The sequence below is a fragment of the Myotis myotis genome, unplaced genomic scaffold (assembly GCF_014108235.1).
Source record: "Myotis myotis isolate mMyoMyo1 unplaced genomic scaffold, mMyoMyo1.p scaffold_m19_p_7, whole genome shotgun sequence".
Taxonomy (NCBI): Eukaryota; Metazoa; Chordata; class Mammalia; order Chiroptera; family Vespertilionidae; genus Myotis; species Myotis myotis.
Genome location: NW_023416379.1, coordinates 20755291 through 20769934, shown reverse-complemented (window position 1 = coordinate 20769934; position 14644 = coordinate 20755291). Strand labels below are relative to the sequence as shown.

Genomic DNA, 14644 nt, shown 5'->3' with positions numbered 1-14644 from the left:
TTTCTGTTTCTCTATCCCTCTCCCTTCCTCTCTGTAAAAAATCAATAAAACATATTTTTTTTTAAAAAAGAAATTATGCTGCAATCATCATTACCATATACAGGACTAAGCAGCAAGAAAGCCCAGTTTACTTTCCCAGCAAAGATTTCAGAATTCCTCTCTTTCTACCTGGTCACTGCTCTCAGCTCCTGAAAGTTTCCTCTGTTGTGGTGAACAAATGCTTAGAAAGGACCATGACATGCCATCTGGCAATACTTTCTCAAGTGGCTTTTGAAAAATTGTTTAAATACGATGGTTGAAATAATATTTTTCAAAATTATTTTTTAAATATATTCCATTTAAATACAAATATTCCCTATAAGGCCCAGCTAACATGCCACCAAAGACTCCTACAAACTGAGAGAAAATGGACTTACAAGTAATTATTTAGTGTACTTTAAGTATGATTTATAACTTTATAGTAAAAATAGTTTGTAAAAATATAGCACCTCTTTGTTGGTGATTGGAATGGATAGGAAATAGTTTGGTTGATAGTCTTTGTACTTTTTTTTCTTCTTCCTTATTTGATCTTTATATTCATTTTCTTCACTTCTTTCCAAATTTACTTGAGGTACATCAGTGACTAGAAGATAAAAATCAAACAATAATATACCTAATGTATTAAAACAAAGTTAATATAGGAAACAAAAACTATATAAGTATCAATCGTTCACAACTGTCATTTTCAAATCTAAAGCAGGAGCTGGCAAACTCTCTCACAAAGGACCTCAGAGTAAGTATTTTAGACTTTGCATATCATATGGTCTCAGTCAAAACTACCCACGTCTGTTGTAGACAGAACACAGATGAATAGGTATAGCTGTGTTCCAGTAAAACTTTCACAAACCAGCCAGCCACTGGGTCACAGTGTACTAACCTCTGATCTAAAACATGGCCAACCACCATTCTCACCTCTGTGCCACAAAATTCATGACCCCAGAAAACATTATTTTTTCATCAATCCTGTGTGACTCAATATGTATGACTACTTGTAGCAGTGCCACTCAAAGTTTGGTTTGCAGCCAATGTCACACTACAAGCTATTTGTTGTAAAAATTAAGAGACTACTTAGAAACACTCATAGCACTTAGGCGAAAGAATTTTGTCTATTGAATTTTGGTTTCTATTCTGTTGGTCATTTTTAAAACATTTTTCTAATAATTCATTTTTATTGCCTTTTACAAAAGTATCAGTGGGCAACAAATAGGAATTACAAACAAAACAAAACTGGTCCTTGACTGTACATAATTTCAGAAGCACTTAACGCACTTCTTTTTAAAGTCATATTCGAAAGACTCATTTATAACATTCAACAATTCTAATTATGAAGCTATGCCTCCAGAAATAATCACCAAATCAGTGTGAAATTGTCTTCTTTTTTTTTTTTTTTTTTTTTTACAGATTCTGCCTGGGGCTTCTATATGTATGCAAAACTACCATTAATTGAGTTTTCAGGCTGTGTCTTCCTGAACAGTAGCTTACTGTTCAAACTGGAGTGTCTCATAGAGACTTTGTAAAAAATACTAATTTATTTCCTAAGGTATGCTTTTGGAAAGGAGTGGGAGGGAAGACCCACCTAATTACATTTAATCTCACGGGTTGGTTTCATCTTTGGATCAATTCTAATAGACCACAGTGACCACCTGCACCCAATGCCTTGAGAAAGACTGGCAAAAGTCTGAGCTGACCCAATAGCATAATCCCCATGTGTCTACACAACCCGGATCTTACTAAGCCTCTCATTTCACATATGATGAAACAATAGCAGAAAATCCTTCAAACACTGCTCAGTATCACAGAGTTGATTCTGGAATCTAGACCTCAAGTCTCCTAGAATACTTTCTATTGGATCAAACTACTTCTCCGTTGCAGTTCTGCCTAAGTAGTTACTATTACACACAAAACTCGTCTTCCAACAAGCATTTTCCTATCAAGTCACTTCAATTCTTTATCTGAGAACCAGAAAGTCTGGCCTGTCCTTGGAGATATAGCTGATTCTAAGTCTGGGGCACAAAATGGATCAGAGCAGCCTGCAAATCAAAGACTCCTGGACCATGTCAGAAGTCTCTGGAGCATATTTGAAAGTTGCCGACATTGGCCAAAGATTAAACAAATTGAGCATCAAATAGAATAACTTCAATGATGTTATTTAAACATCAAATAAATTTAGAACCATCAGTTCAAGATAATAAACAAAAGAAAAATTAAAACCAAAAACTTACAGGTCACCTTTGCAGGAGTCTAAAGAACTATTATTCTAAAAATCTGATGATAAAGGGGAAAAATAAATCACACATTTATCCAGTCACTCTTTATGACCAAAGAGTTATAAAAGAAGTAAGTTAATTAAGGTAAAGTCCTTCTTTATAGAAATTTTCAGCTCATAAATGCAAAACAATAGAGTTAAAATATCACCATTTTGAAATACATAATAGAGCAATGGGATCAACCCAAAGTTCATCAATGAACAATCCATTAGATAGAAAGCTGATGGAAACTTTCATAATGGATACATCAGATGACAAGATAGAAAGCCACTGATCACTTCTAGCATCACAAAAAGGCAAGACAACCAAGCATTATGTGTCTCCTTATGTCACACAATAGTAAAATCAAAACATTTTTGCAGCATTTTTATTCCAAAACTTGAAAAAGCCTCCTAATATAACTACTAGTTAACTGTAAATATAAAGGACAGAGAAAGATGTTAAATGACCATAATAGGGTACTTCTACACAACCTGACTTCTTCGCCAATAAACACACACACTCAAACACACACACACTCACACACAAAGACCTATCGATGAAAAGAGATAAAAGAGATGTGTCAGTTAAATATAATCATAGACTTTGGTTCCTAATTCAAACCAGTTTTTAAAAAATTATGTCAAAGTAATGTGAATGCTGACATTTGATGACTTAAGGAATTACTGTTATTTGTTAGTATGGAAAGGATGCTTTGGGTAGTTTTTAAAAAGGAATATCTATAAAGATGCACACTACAGTTTTGACAGATAAAAATTATATATCTGCAATTTATTTCAAAATAACCCAGTGAGAAAGAAGTAATGAACATGAGACTTATTATAATATTCTACTTTTGACTATACTTAAAAGTCACACACACACACAGACACTCCAGAGGCAGGGGAGGGACAGATAATCTCCATCTAGGGTTAGTTATAGAATTCTGTGATCTGTGATAAAGGTACTAACTGTTAACAGCTGTACCAATTAGCACATTTGGTGGTGAAGTTAAAAAAGACTGGTGTCCAAACTAAAATTAACATAGTAGAAAGAGGATCCTAAACCTATAGTCTAGTTTTTATTTTTTTAAATTCCAAGTATAAACCTACTCATGGGTTATGAAATCATCTTAGGAAATAATAAAAAGGCACTTTTTAAAAACTGAAATGGAATGAAAAGTAATGGAATAGAATTACTATAGGATAGTGCATTGCTTATGGTAAGTTTAAGTATTACTTCATGAAATTTGAGCTTTTTGCATGCACATGTGTATTGGGTAGAAATGTAAAATATATTTATTTCTTATTATGAACATAAGACACAGAAACATTTTTGCTATATTTTACTCAATATGAACAATACTAAGAAGGGAAATAGACCTAATAACATGGTATTTGAAAGGGCACTGAAGCTTTCAGCATTTTAAATTGTTTTATACCTTATCTATTTAAAACTAAACTGTCCTGCTCTCTATAGCAACAATCTTTGCATTTCAAGCACTCCATAAGACCAGTTTGCAGACATACAGAGAAGAAAAACCATAATCTCTGAAGATAATACTCTTTTTTTTATCTGAAGTTAATACTCTTAGTTGTAATGTATCACAACTCTAACAATTCTGGCATCATGAGAATGACATAGCATAAAAACCCCAATCCTCGGTAAAAATAAGTACAATGTTTCTCTAAATTCCCTTAGTTTTCTATAATCTTACCAATAATTAACTTTCATTTGAACTGGATTAGCTAAAATTTTCTTTTGGTAGGCATCACAGCCAGGGCAAAATTTGAAATTATCTGATGACAGCTGGATAAAAAAGGAGATAAATCCTATGAGTGTTTTTGCTATAGTGGCTTTATTTAACCTTGTAATATATCTGTTTTATTTTTAATTCAGAGAGTCCTGCTGATTTACCTACTGAACCCAGTATCTATTTTTTTTTCCTCTTTATCCATCTTTGTCTTTTTGCTGTAAAGCTTATTTGTATGGCCAGAATATAAATCCCCTTTTTCCTTACTGAACTTCATTTTATTTCTAACTTTGAAATCATAATCTAAGTTCCAACATATAATTTGCTACTACTCTTTTTATTTAGTCCATATGAAAATACAATGAACAAAGTACTCATATAATATCTAGCAATGTTCATGCATAGGATAAGAACACTCATAAAACAACTATAAGAATGCATTGTCACAAACAATGCAGATACAACACTAAAATTACTGAGTACTATTTTTAAAAGAAATTGCCAAGAGATCAACTAAAGGACTTGTATGCATGCATATAAGCATAACCAATGGACATAAGACACTGGGGGATAGGGGAGGTTAGGGGACTGTCTAGGGCGGGGGGATAAAATGGACACATATGTAATACCCTTTGTAATACTTTAAGCAATAAATAAAAAAATAAAATAAAATAAAATAAAATAAATAAAATAAAAAAAGAAATTGCCAATCTGGTAGGTTATAATCATATTTTAATGTGCACCCTTTGATACTTATGAAGTTGAATAACTCTCCATACATTTGCCTACTAACTGAACTTTATCTTCTACAACCTTTGCCCAGCACCAATAATAGTATCTGGTACATAGCAGGCATTCAATAATTATGTGTTCAATGAATTAGTGTACCTATTATGCTTTTTTAATTTTTGTTTTCTTGTGTGTGTGTGTTTTTTAAGGGGGGGAGAGTAAGATATCAATCCTTAGTATCATTTGGGCCAAATATTTACTTTAAGCCTTTCAAAATAAAATTTGGACTTTTCTTCCCCAATCAGTTACAGAAAGGAAACAGAACATAATTTACCTTTTTAAAAAACTGATTCAGGATAATACCGGGATAGCAATTCAACTTTATTTGATGCATCATTTTTCTATAAAAAATATTTTCAGGTACAGTAAGTTTCAACTGATATATTAAAATACTTAATAGTTGAAGTATTTTTAAAAATACAACTTAACAGTATTAGATAATAAGTAATGCAATGATAATTTCTCACATCTCTGAAATCTCTAATAACTACAAGGTTTGAATTCTGTGTGAGGTAAAATAAGGACTGTAATCATTTCAATGTGAGAACTAAATTCCACAATGAGGAAAGACATGTTGCAAAAAAACAAAAACAAAAAAAACTCACTCAAATTTTTTATCTTGAATCTTGATTAAATATGGCTTGAGAGTTAAAGGCTGCGGTTCTCTTAAGGGAATAGAGTCCAATAAACTAAAGGCCTCTACAAATTTATACTTTATGGGAAGCACATTAAGCCATTCTTGTCAGCAACAGAATGACTCTCCCTTGCATACTCCCATTCAGCTTTCAGAAGCAGGGCAGCAGCAACCCCATTTTCTGGGTGGTTTACTGGGGGGTATAACCTATTGATCAATGACACCCCTCCAGTAAAGCAAACAGACCCTTCCAGGCCCAGGCCAACAACTCACTAATGCTGCACTTTCTCCCAGGACATGTCCACCCGGTAAGGCCAGAGGTGTGGCTCAGGTTGTAAGGCTTCCTACATATTTCTACAATTTTCTTTTCTATATACATTTGAATATTTTATTTGTAATAGATACTTATATCCTAATAAGTATAACAAATATATTTACATTTAATTCTAATGTAATATTCTAATACATTTCATATTCTAACATATAATCCTAGTAAAATAGTCTCTTCTCCAAAACAAAACTAAAAAAGAAGTGAAGACTCATTTCAGCCAACTAGGCTGCATTTCACCTAGTGACACTGCACCCACACTGAAGGTAACGCAGTTGACAACTGAGACACTCAGATCAAACATTTGGGGAGGAGTTTTCTTACTGGCAAGGATTCGCCTTCCCACGGTGTTCTTGGTAGCACTATTTTCCCCACTGCTCTGCCAAGGTTTCAACCAGCAAGAATTTCTTGGCAGTTAATTCACAATTTCCACCCACCAAAGGAAAAGGAATGAACCAAAGGCAGCAACCAGCTACTTGAGAATTTTAAGGTTGTTGTCTACCACGGAGCCATTCCACTGATTCAATGTCCACGTTACTAAATGTAAGAGAAAGCCCCAAATCATTTCAAGCTACCAACTAATTATTCTGTGTCTGGACACAAACACTGTAACTATATCTATCTTAAGGTTTAAGGGTTGACAATAAAAATCCCAATTTTTATGTATTTCTATACAAATCTCTCTTCACAAAAACGAGTTAGTTTCTGGTTTGCAAAGAATTTTACTATTTGTTCCTTAGTGTTTTAGTAAATGCTATTATAAAAATGAGCAAACAAATAAAGGATATGTCTCAAAGGTTTGATACGTAGCATTTACACATATTTTATATTTTTAATTGCCTTTTCCCACACATTACCTCTTTTGATCTGTACAGCAACACCATGTGAGGTAAACAAGCGAAAATTATATCTCACAGTTGAAGAAGTCCAGCTCACAAACTGGACATTGTACCCAATGTCATGCAAGTAGAAAATAAAATAACCAAAACCTAAAACACAAGTTTTCTGTCTCTCTCATTATACCACACTGACTGTGTGTAAGTTGGGAGTTTGAACTCAATCTTCCCACAAAAGTAATATTATTCATGGTGGTCTAGAGTCTAGACCAGTGGTCGGCAAACTCATTAGTCAACAGAGCCAAATATCAACGATTGAAATTTCTTTTGAACTTAAACTATATAGGTAGGTACATTGTTTTTTAAACTTCAACTATATAGGTGGGTACATTGTTATTAACTTAATTAGGGGACACCTAAGCTGGCCTTTGCTAAAAACATCCTCAATCTGAGGGGTCGACCTCAGCGAACGTACCCCCACTTCTTCTAACGCCACTTCTTCAAAATAGACTTGCCCAGGCCGAAAACCGACTTCTGCGCATGGGCCACGAAGTTTCACTCGTACTGTACGTGCGCGCCCGCACATGGTATTTTATGGAAGAGCCACAGTCAAGGGGCCAAAGAGCCGCATATGGCTCGCAAGCCGCAGTTTGCCGACTGCTGGTCCCAGTGGTCGGCAAACTCATTAGTCAACAGAGCCAAATATCAACAGTACAACAATTGAAATTTCTTTTGAGAGCCAAATTTTTTAAACTTAAACTATATAGGTAGGTACATTGTTATTAACTTAATTAGGGTACTCCTAAGGCTTAGGAAGAGCCACACTCAAGGGGCCAAAGAGCCGCATGTGGCTCGCGAGCCGCAGTTTGCCGACACGGGTCTAGACTAACCTACAAAGACTTTTAACTCACAAAGTCTGAGCTATCAAAAAGTGGCTATAATACTCTATGCCTAAAAATGGACGTCCATGGGGTGACCCTAACTTACATGGATGAGATCATTTCCTTGGTAATAAATACACCATATAGAAAAGACCCCTATTCGGATGAAGCATTGGCCAATCTTCCCAATGCCCATCCTCTGAGGAAGCAGCTGTACCTCAGAGCAGGAATGCACTGCAGAATCGCTGACACATCTATTTCCTTCTTTCTGCCCCCAGTGGCCAGTTTCTCCTCACCGGTGAAGATATAAGAATACAGTGGAGCTCTTGCCGGTTTGGCTCAATGGATAGAGTGTTGACCTGCGGACTAAAGGGTCCCAGGTTCGATTCCAGTCAAGGGCACATGCCTGGGTTGAGGGCTCAATCCCTAGTGGGGAGCATGCAGGAGGCAGCCAATCAATGATTCTCTCTCATCATTGATGTTTCTATCTCTCTCTCCCTCTTCCTTCCTCTCTAAAATTAATAAAAATATATATATTTTTTTTAAAAAGAATATAGTGGAGCTATAGAAACACTAGATGCTCTCTGGGATTCTGGAGCTATCACTCTCAATCTCTAGTAGAAGCCGTTTGTTTCACATAGATTAGATCTGTATAAGAAGTACTGATAGCTGAAACGGTGAACAAGTTTCACTTCTTGTTCCAGTCTAACTTATGAGCACTTGATGGGTGTGATTCAGAGACTGCAACAGGGATCAGAGGGGAGAAGAGTGGACGGGCACAGCACTTAGGCATGATTATTCAGGAGCTTTCTTCTTTATTGTGTATCTAACTTAGAATAATGAAATCAGAAAGAAGTGATTGTAATTTTTAGATATATTCATTTTATTGTTCAAAAAGTAGGGAATTAAGAGGAAAACATGATTAAGTCATTGCAATTCTTGCCTCTCATTTCCAAAAGGTATCTTCTCCTACTTACCAGGCACACATACTAATTCTTCAAACGAAGGTTTCTCTGACAGCCATGAAAACCACAAAAGCTGTTCCCTACAGGCCGGCAGCCATGAAAACACAAAAACTGTTCCCTACGGGCCGGCTGTAAAGGAACAGATGGGAATCCCATGTCCTGACTGAGCAAACAACTCTTTCTCCTTCCCTTTCTTTGGATTATGGAATAGGAAACACTGACTAATAAGGTACCAGAGATTTCATACATTCTAAGCATCCCTTACTCCTTATATCTCCCCAAAATATAAACCAGGTTTCCAGTATGGGAAGAGACTGTGACAGTGTGGCTTCTGAGACTGGCTGAGCATCAGAAACACATGGGATGTTTAAAAATAAAACAAAGAGGTTCCACCTGACACAGAGGTGGGAAAGAGGAATCTGTAATTTCATATCACTCCACAGAAAATTCTGATGATCAGTTAAGATCGAGACAGCATAGAGGAAAGAACCCTGGATAGTTCATACTCAGCAGCCAGGCGACCTGTACTGTTCCCAAACCTCTGGGAAGCCTTCCAGGACACCCTTTACGCCCACATCCAGGTTATACGCCTCCCCACACACATCCTCACCCATGTATTCCCACAGCATCCTGGATGTCAAACACCTTAGGAAATCAGAGCTCTTAACCTTTTGGCTCTCCACTGAAGCTTTTAAATCTAGATAATCATTAATTAACAGTCCAAACTCAAAAACATGACAGGTATATAAGGTGAATTTATTAAGGAAAAAATATATATCACTAAGTTGAATATTTATTTAATAAAGTACTTACTTCCACAATCATCTTTAATATCTATAGTAGCAAGTGGCATATCTACCAGAGAATCCATAGTATTGGCTTCAAAATCTTCTGACATTTTCTTTCTCCCCGCCATATTTTCACACTCAATGAAATTCACTTCTTCTTTAGCATACCACAAAAAAGAAAAACATGTTATTTAATTTTAAACTTATATGCTAAGCTAAAACAACTCAACTAACTAAATTCAATAAAAGTTAACATGTTAAACTCCCAGAGAAAGTCTACTCCTGATCTAAAAATTCATTTTTGGGGTAAAGAATTAAGGGTCCAAAGGCTGTAACAGTTCATGAGGGCAGAGGGAGCCAGCCTGGCACTGGACTCTGCCCGTCCACAGCTGACAGATTCCAACAGGAAGTGTATTTAAATTCTCTGTAGACAATGCTGGGCAGGGAGGGGAGGGTGGGTTATGATGATACAGGCTACTGTGTTTTAACCAGTGGTTGTCGGGCAGGGGTGCCTGGAGGAAACCAAGTCACTGTTCCCTTTTTGAAACAAAACTAAAACCTGAAAATTTTTGTTCAGCGAAAATGGGTATAATTTGATTGTCCCTAGCCACAAGGGGCCAGTTCCACTGAGAAATGAACAGTGGGGACTCAAAATTTTGCAAACATTTGGGGCAAGGGGCAATTGGCTTTCTGTTAATTGGCAAATGTTCCAATGGGGCTTCGTTTTTTGTTGGGGAGTATTACATTGTAGGTGCACATGTGGACCAGAGTCTCTGCTGAGGTTATAAAACTCAGAAAAGATGGTTGATAAAATCTTGACTTTTGTTAATTTATCTCAATAAAGCCCACTGGAACTGAAAAAAAAAATTAACATGTTAAGAAATGATACCCTTGACATTCCCCCGAATGTCAAGGGCGGGGGGTGGAAAAAAAGGAGACATATGTAATACTCTTTGTAATACTTTAAGCAATAATAAAAAAAGAAATGATACCACTTGTATCCAAATATATTGTAAAACTACTTATATAATGTGTCCCAGAGTCTATTTTTTTATAAATGCATTTTTATGTTAAATAACGTTAATAATTTTCTATAGAACTGTATTCAAATAAGGGTAAGATGAAGACTTAGTTAATCAATAATCCTCGAGATCATTTATAGCTATATTTTCTTAATTCTAAACCTATACTTTTTCACATACCTTTTGAAAACAAACCAACAAGGTTTTGTCAGTCTTTTTCATGTTTACTTTTTAACAACTATCACTATGTATTCTCATTTGTATAAGTTCTGACCTTTATTTTTTTTCTTTAATAAAGACTTTTAAATCTTTCCTCTCCATTATTATATTAACACTGGAAATTCAGTAAAAAATATTTGACTCTAAATATGCTTTCCTGGAAATTCAATGATTAAAAAGCGAAAGATCTTGCTCTGGCCTGGTAGCTCAGTTAGAGTGTCATCCAAATACCCCAAGATTGCAGGTTCCATCCCCTTTCAGAGCACATACAATAATCAACCAGTGACTGCATAAATAAGTGGAATAACACATCAATGTTTCTCTCTCAGTCTTTCTCACACTCTCTCTCTCCCTTCCTCTCTCTAAATTCAATAAATAAGTAAATAATCTATACTAATAATAGAAGAATATGCAAATTGTCCCAGACACCATCACAGTAATAGTAATGACCAAGCAGCAGACTGCGTGGGGTGACCAGGCCAGCAGGGGGGTTAGTGAGGGACGACCAAACGACTGAACAGCAGGCTGTGTGGGGCAATCAGCCCGGCAGGGGGGTAAGGGACAACCAAACGACTGAACAGCAGGCTGCGTGGGGAGACCAGGCCAGCCAGGGGGTGGGGGGCAGTTGGGGGCAACCAGGCCAGTGGGTGTGGGGGGGCAATTGGGGGCGACCAGGCCAGCAGGGGGTGCAGTTAGGGATGATCAGGCAGGCAGGCAGGTGAGCAGTTAGGAGCCAGCAGTCCCAGATTGGAAAGGGTGCAGGCTGGGGTGAGGAGACGCCACCCTCCCCACTCCCCCCCCCCCATGAATTTCGTGCACCGGGCCTCTAGTTTTAATATATTTTTATTGATTGCAGAGAGGAAGAGAGGATAGAAACATCAGTGATGAGAGATAATCATTGATTGGCTACCTCCTACACACCTCCACTGGGGATTGAGCCCTCAACCCAGGCATGTGCCCTGACGGGGAATCGAACCATGACCTCCTGGTTCATAGGTCAATGCTCAACTGCTGAGCCATGCTGGCTGGGCTAAATTTTTTTTTTTTTTAAGGCAAAAGATCTTATAATTTACTATGTGTCTAATCATAAGCTCACAACTATTTGAAATTTGTAAAAACCAGTCACAGTTTCCTTTCTATTTTTATGCTTGCATTGAACACTACAGTTTATACTTAACATAAAAGTTTTAATAGAGCAATACAAAAGTTTTAATAGATAAATGAATACCTTTTACCTTTGGGCACATACAACTACACATAACGGATCATCACTGACCATGTAGCATACAGCTGCAAAGCAAGCAACAAAGAGTAGTAGTTGTGCAACTGAATATGCACAAGGTTGTCCTAGTTGAAAAACTCTAAATCCTGGCTGCCCATTAGAATTGCCTGAGGAAGTTTTTTAAATTACCAGCGTCTGGTCCCACACCAGGCCAGCTAACTCACAATCTCTGGGGATCAGGCTGGCTTCCAGTGGTTTTTTTTTTTTTAAAGCCTCGCAGGGTGAGTCTAATGTGCAATGAAAGTTTGAAAAACACTGCCCCAGAAAATCCCTTCACCTCTTCAATTCTTTGTTTCACCTCAGACTAAAGAGACTGTGTTAACAGTTGAGAACAATCCATTTAAAGGTAAAAACTCAAATCAGATATTTACTATCAGTGAAAACTTTCCTGATCCCCAACTCAGCACCAAGTCAGGTAATTCAGTCTCCTGCCAGGTACTTAGTGCTTCCTCCTGTCACAGCACAAACATCCTGTTTTAGATGTCCACAGGTCTGTCTTAGACTCTAAGCTAAAGGGACTATATAGTTTACCACCCAAACCCAGACACTTTTGGAAGTGAAAGGGGGAGCTTTTCATAATTACACCCCTATCAATATGGTCGCCTTAGTCTAAGCTCCTTAAGTGCCCTGTCTTATTCTCCTATGATTCCTCAATGCCTACAACAGTGTTCAGTTCACAGGAGGTGATCAATACATTTGTACTGAATGACTAAATAAAGGTAAGCACACATTTGGGAGTGGATGATAAATTACTCAAGATACCCTGCAATATAGATATCTCAATGCCCATGAGGAAATAACTCCTGGTGTTTAAAGGCAGCTCCAGCACATCAGATTCTCATTTTCACAGGGTGAGAAGGAAAGGTACTACTATTCTATACAACATAAAAATATTGAAGCATAATATGACTTGCTCAACATCATTCTCCATCTTTTTTCCACTGATTTTTAGAGAGAGTGGAAGGGAGGAGGAGAGACAGATAGAGAAACATCAATGTGGGAGAGCCACATCAATTGGTGGCCTCCGGAAGGGGCCTAACCAGGGCCAGGGATCAAGCCTGCAACCGAGATATGTGCTCTTGACCAGAATCGAACACAGGACCCTTTAGTCCACAGGCCGATGCTCTATCCACTGAGTTGAGCCAAACCAGCTAGGGCCATTCTCCATCTTTTTAAATAAAGCATATTAACAATGCATACTCTTGAATGCAATGTTATGTCAAAATACACAAGTCTAGAATGTGAAATATAAACTTTATTCCATTAAATTAAAGAATACTTGAAACCATTTTGTAGATATGTATTATTAACTCAGGAAAAAGTCCATTCCACTTCCAAGTAACTCTTGAAAGAACTGCTGGTCATTTATAGAGCAATTTTTCTCAACCTAGAAGCCTTCCTCCAATTCTCTAAGCTTTAGTGTTAGGCAAAAGCTAGCAGACATGACTTAAACACATCCATCATAACTACACTTTCTTTTACAGAAGGTGTAAATATTTTGCTTTTGGAAAACTGCCTTAAAATAACTGACCCTTAAGTAAAGCACTTAAACCATAAATTGATTGCTCTGAGTACTTAAAATTTGTTCTAGCCATATTTAAAATAAAATTCCATCTTTTGTGCAAGTCCAAATAAAAGCAATGCTTCTAAGGGCACTAATAACACAAAGATGAGGTCAAACTGGCAAACTACTACCACTAACAACAGCTAACATGGAGCCTGTACTATATGCCAAGCACAGCCAGAAGCACTTTACAGACAGTAACTCCTTTCATCCACAGAACCATGCTATCAGGGAGGTGCTATTATTTTACTGATTTTTACAGACTAGCCAATTAAGTAACTTGCCCAAGGTTACAGCCAGGTCTGGGGTTGGAATTTAAGTCCAGTCATTCTGCTGCCAAACCTGCTCCTTCCAGCAACATGTACCGCCGCCTCTTAACAGACACAGTTTATAGCGCTGTAAATTGAAGTAATCCTTTCAGAAAGCAGTCTGGCAACAGACCAGGAGCCATGAAAATGTTCTTCTTACTGCTACATCTGGGTATCTATCATATACAGTATGCTGCCATAGATTCCCCACAGCTTTGTTTAAACAAAAAAGAAAAAGTGGAACCGCTTAAATGCCTAATATGAATATGGTCACACCAAGCATACTCACGCTAATGACAACTAAGAGTAATGGCTACGAAGACTGCAACAACCAAAAAAAAAAAAAAAAAAAAAGTTGATACCAAATACTGACTTTTTAAAAAGCAAATATAATACTATGATTACAATTATGTAAGAAAGGACTAAAGGATATAAATATCTAAATGCTGACATAGTTGTCTTCAATGTATTTGTATTTTCCCACTTTCTGCTATTCAAATGTTTTTAAATATAATTAATATTAATTTTGTAAGAAAATAATGTATACACATAAAATACATTATAAAACCATACATTAACTATAGACTAATATTCAAATACATGTGCACTTCAGCAAATGAGTTCATCATAGACAGGCCAATTGGGGATGGGGGGTAGGGAGGACACACAGTTTGCTCTTTGTCACACAAATGCAAGCTTCCTATCTATACTAATAAAAGGGTAATATGCGGATACTATGCTAATTAGACCGGGTGACTGGCCATCTTCCGGACATCCGACTTTTCTTCTGGACAAAGCCACAGTGGTGGGGAACGGAGGCGGAAGCGGTTAGGGGCCATCAGGCCGGCAGGGGAGGGCAGTTGGGGGCCACCAGGCTGGCAAGGACATCCCCCAAGGGGTCCCAGATTGGAGAGGGTGCAGGCCGGGCTGAGGGACACCACCCCCTGTGCACGAATTTCATGCACCAGGCCTCTAGTTTAAATAATAAAG

The 14644-nt window shown here is 37.2% G+C and overlaps 1 protein-coding gene across 5 annotated transcripts in view; it reads right to left on the bottom strand.

Moving 5' to 3' along the window:
• AKAP7 (A-kinase anchoring protein 7) overlaps positions 1 to 14644 on the bottom strand; it is a 101868-nt gene that overhangs the window by 86052 nt on the left and 1172 nt on the right. For 4 of the 5 annotated variants that reach the window (XM_036317860.1, XM_036317858.1, XM_036317859.1 and 1 more), the window contains exons 1-3: positions 11729 to 11796; positions 9285 to 9416; positions 489 to 622 (exon numbers count right to left, since the gene is read on the bottom strand). In XM_036317860.1, the coding sequence (XP_036173753.1) occupies positions 489 to 622; positions 9285 to 9416; positions 11729 to 11759 (297 nt within the window). In that variant the 5' untranslated portion in view covers positions 11760 to 11796. Of the gene's footprint in view, positions 1 to 488; positions 623 to 9284; positions 9417 to 11728; positions 11797 to 14644 lie in introns of those variants that run through there. The other variant, XM_036317857.1, reaches the window with a different exon arrangement.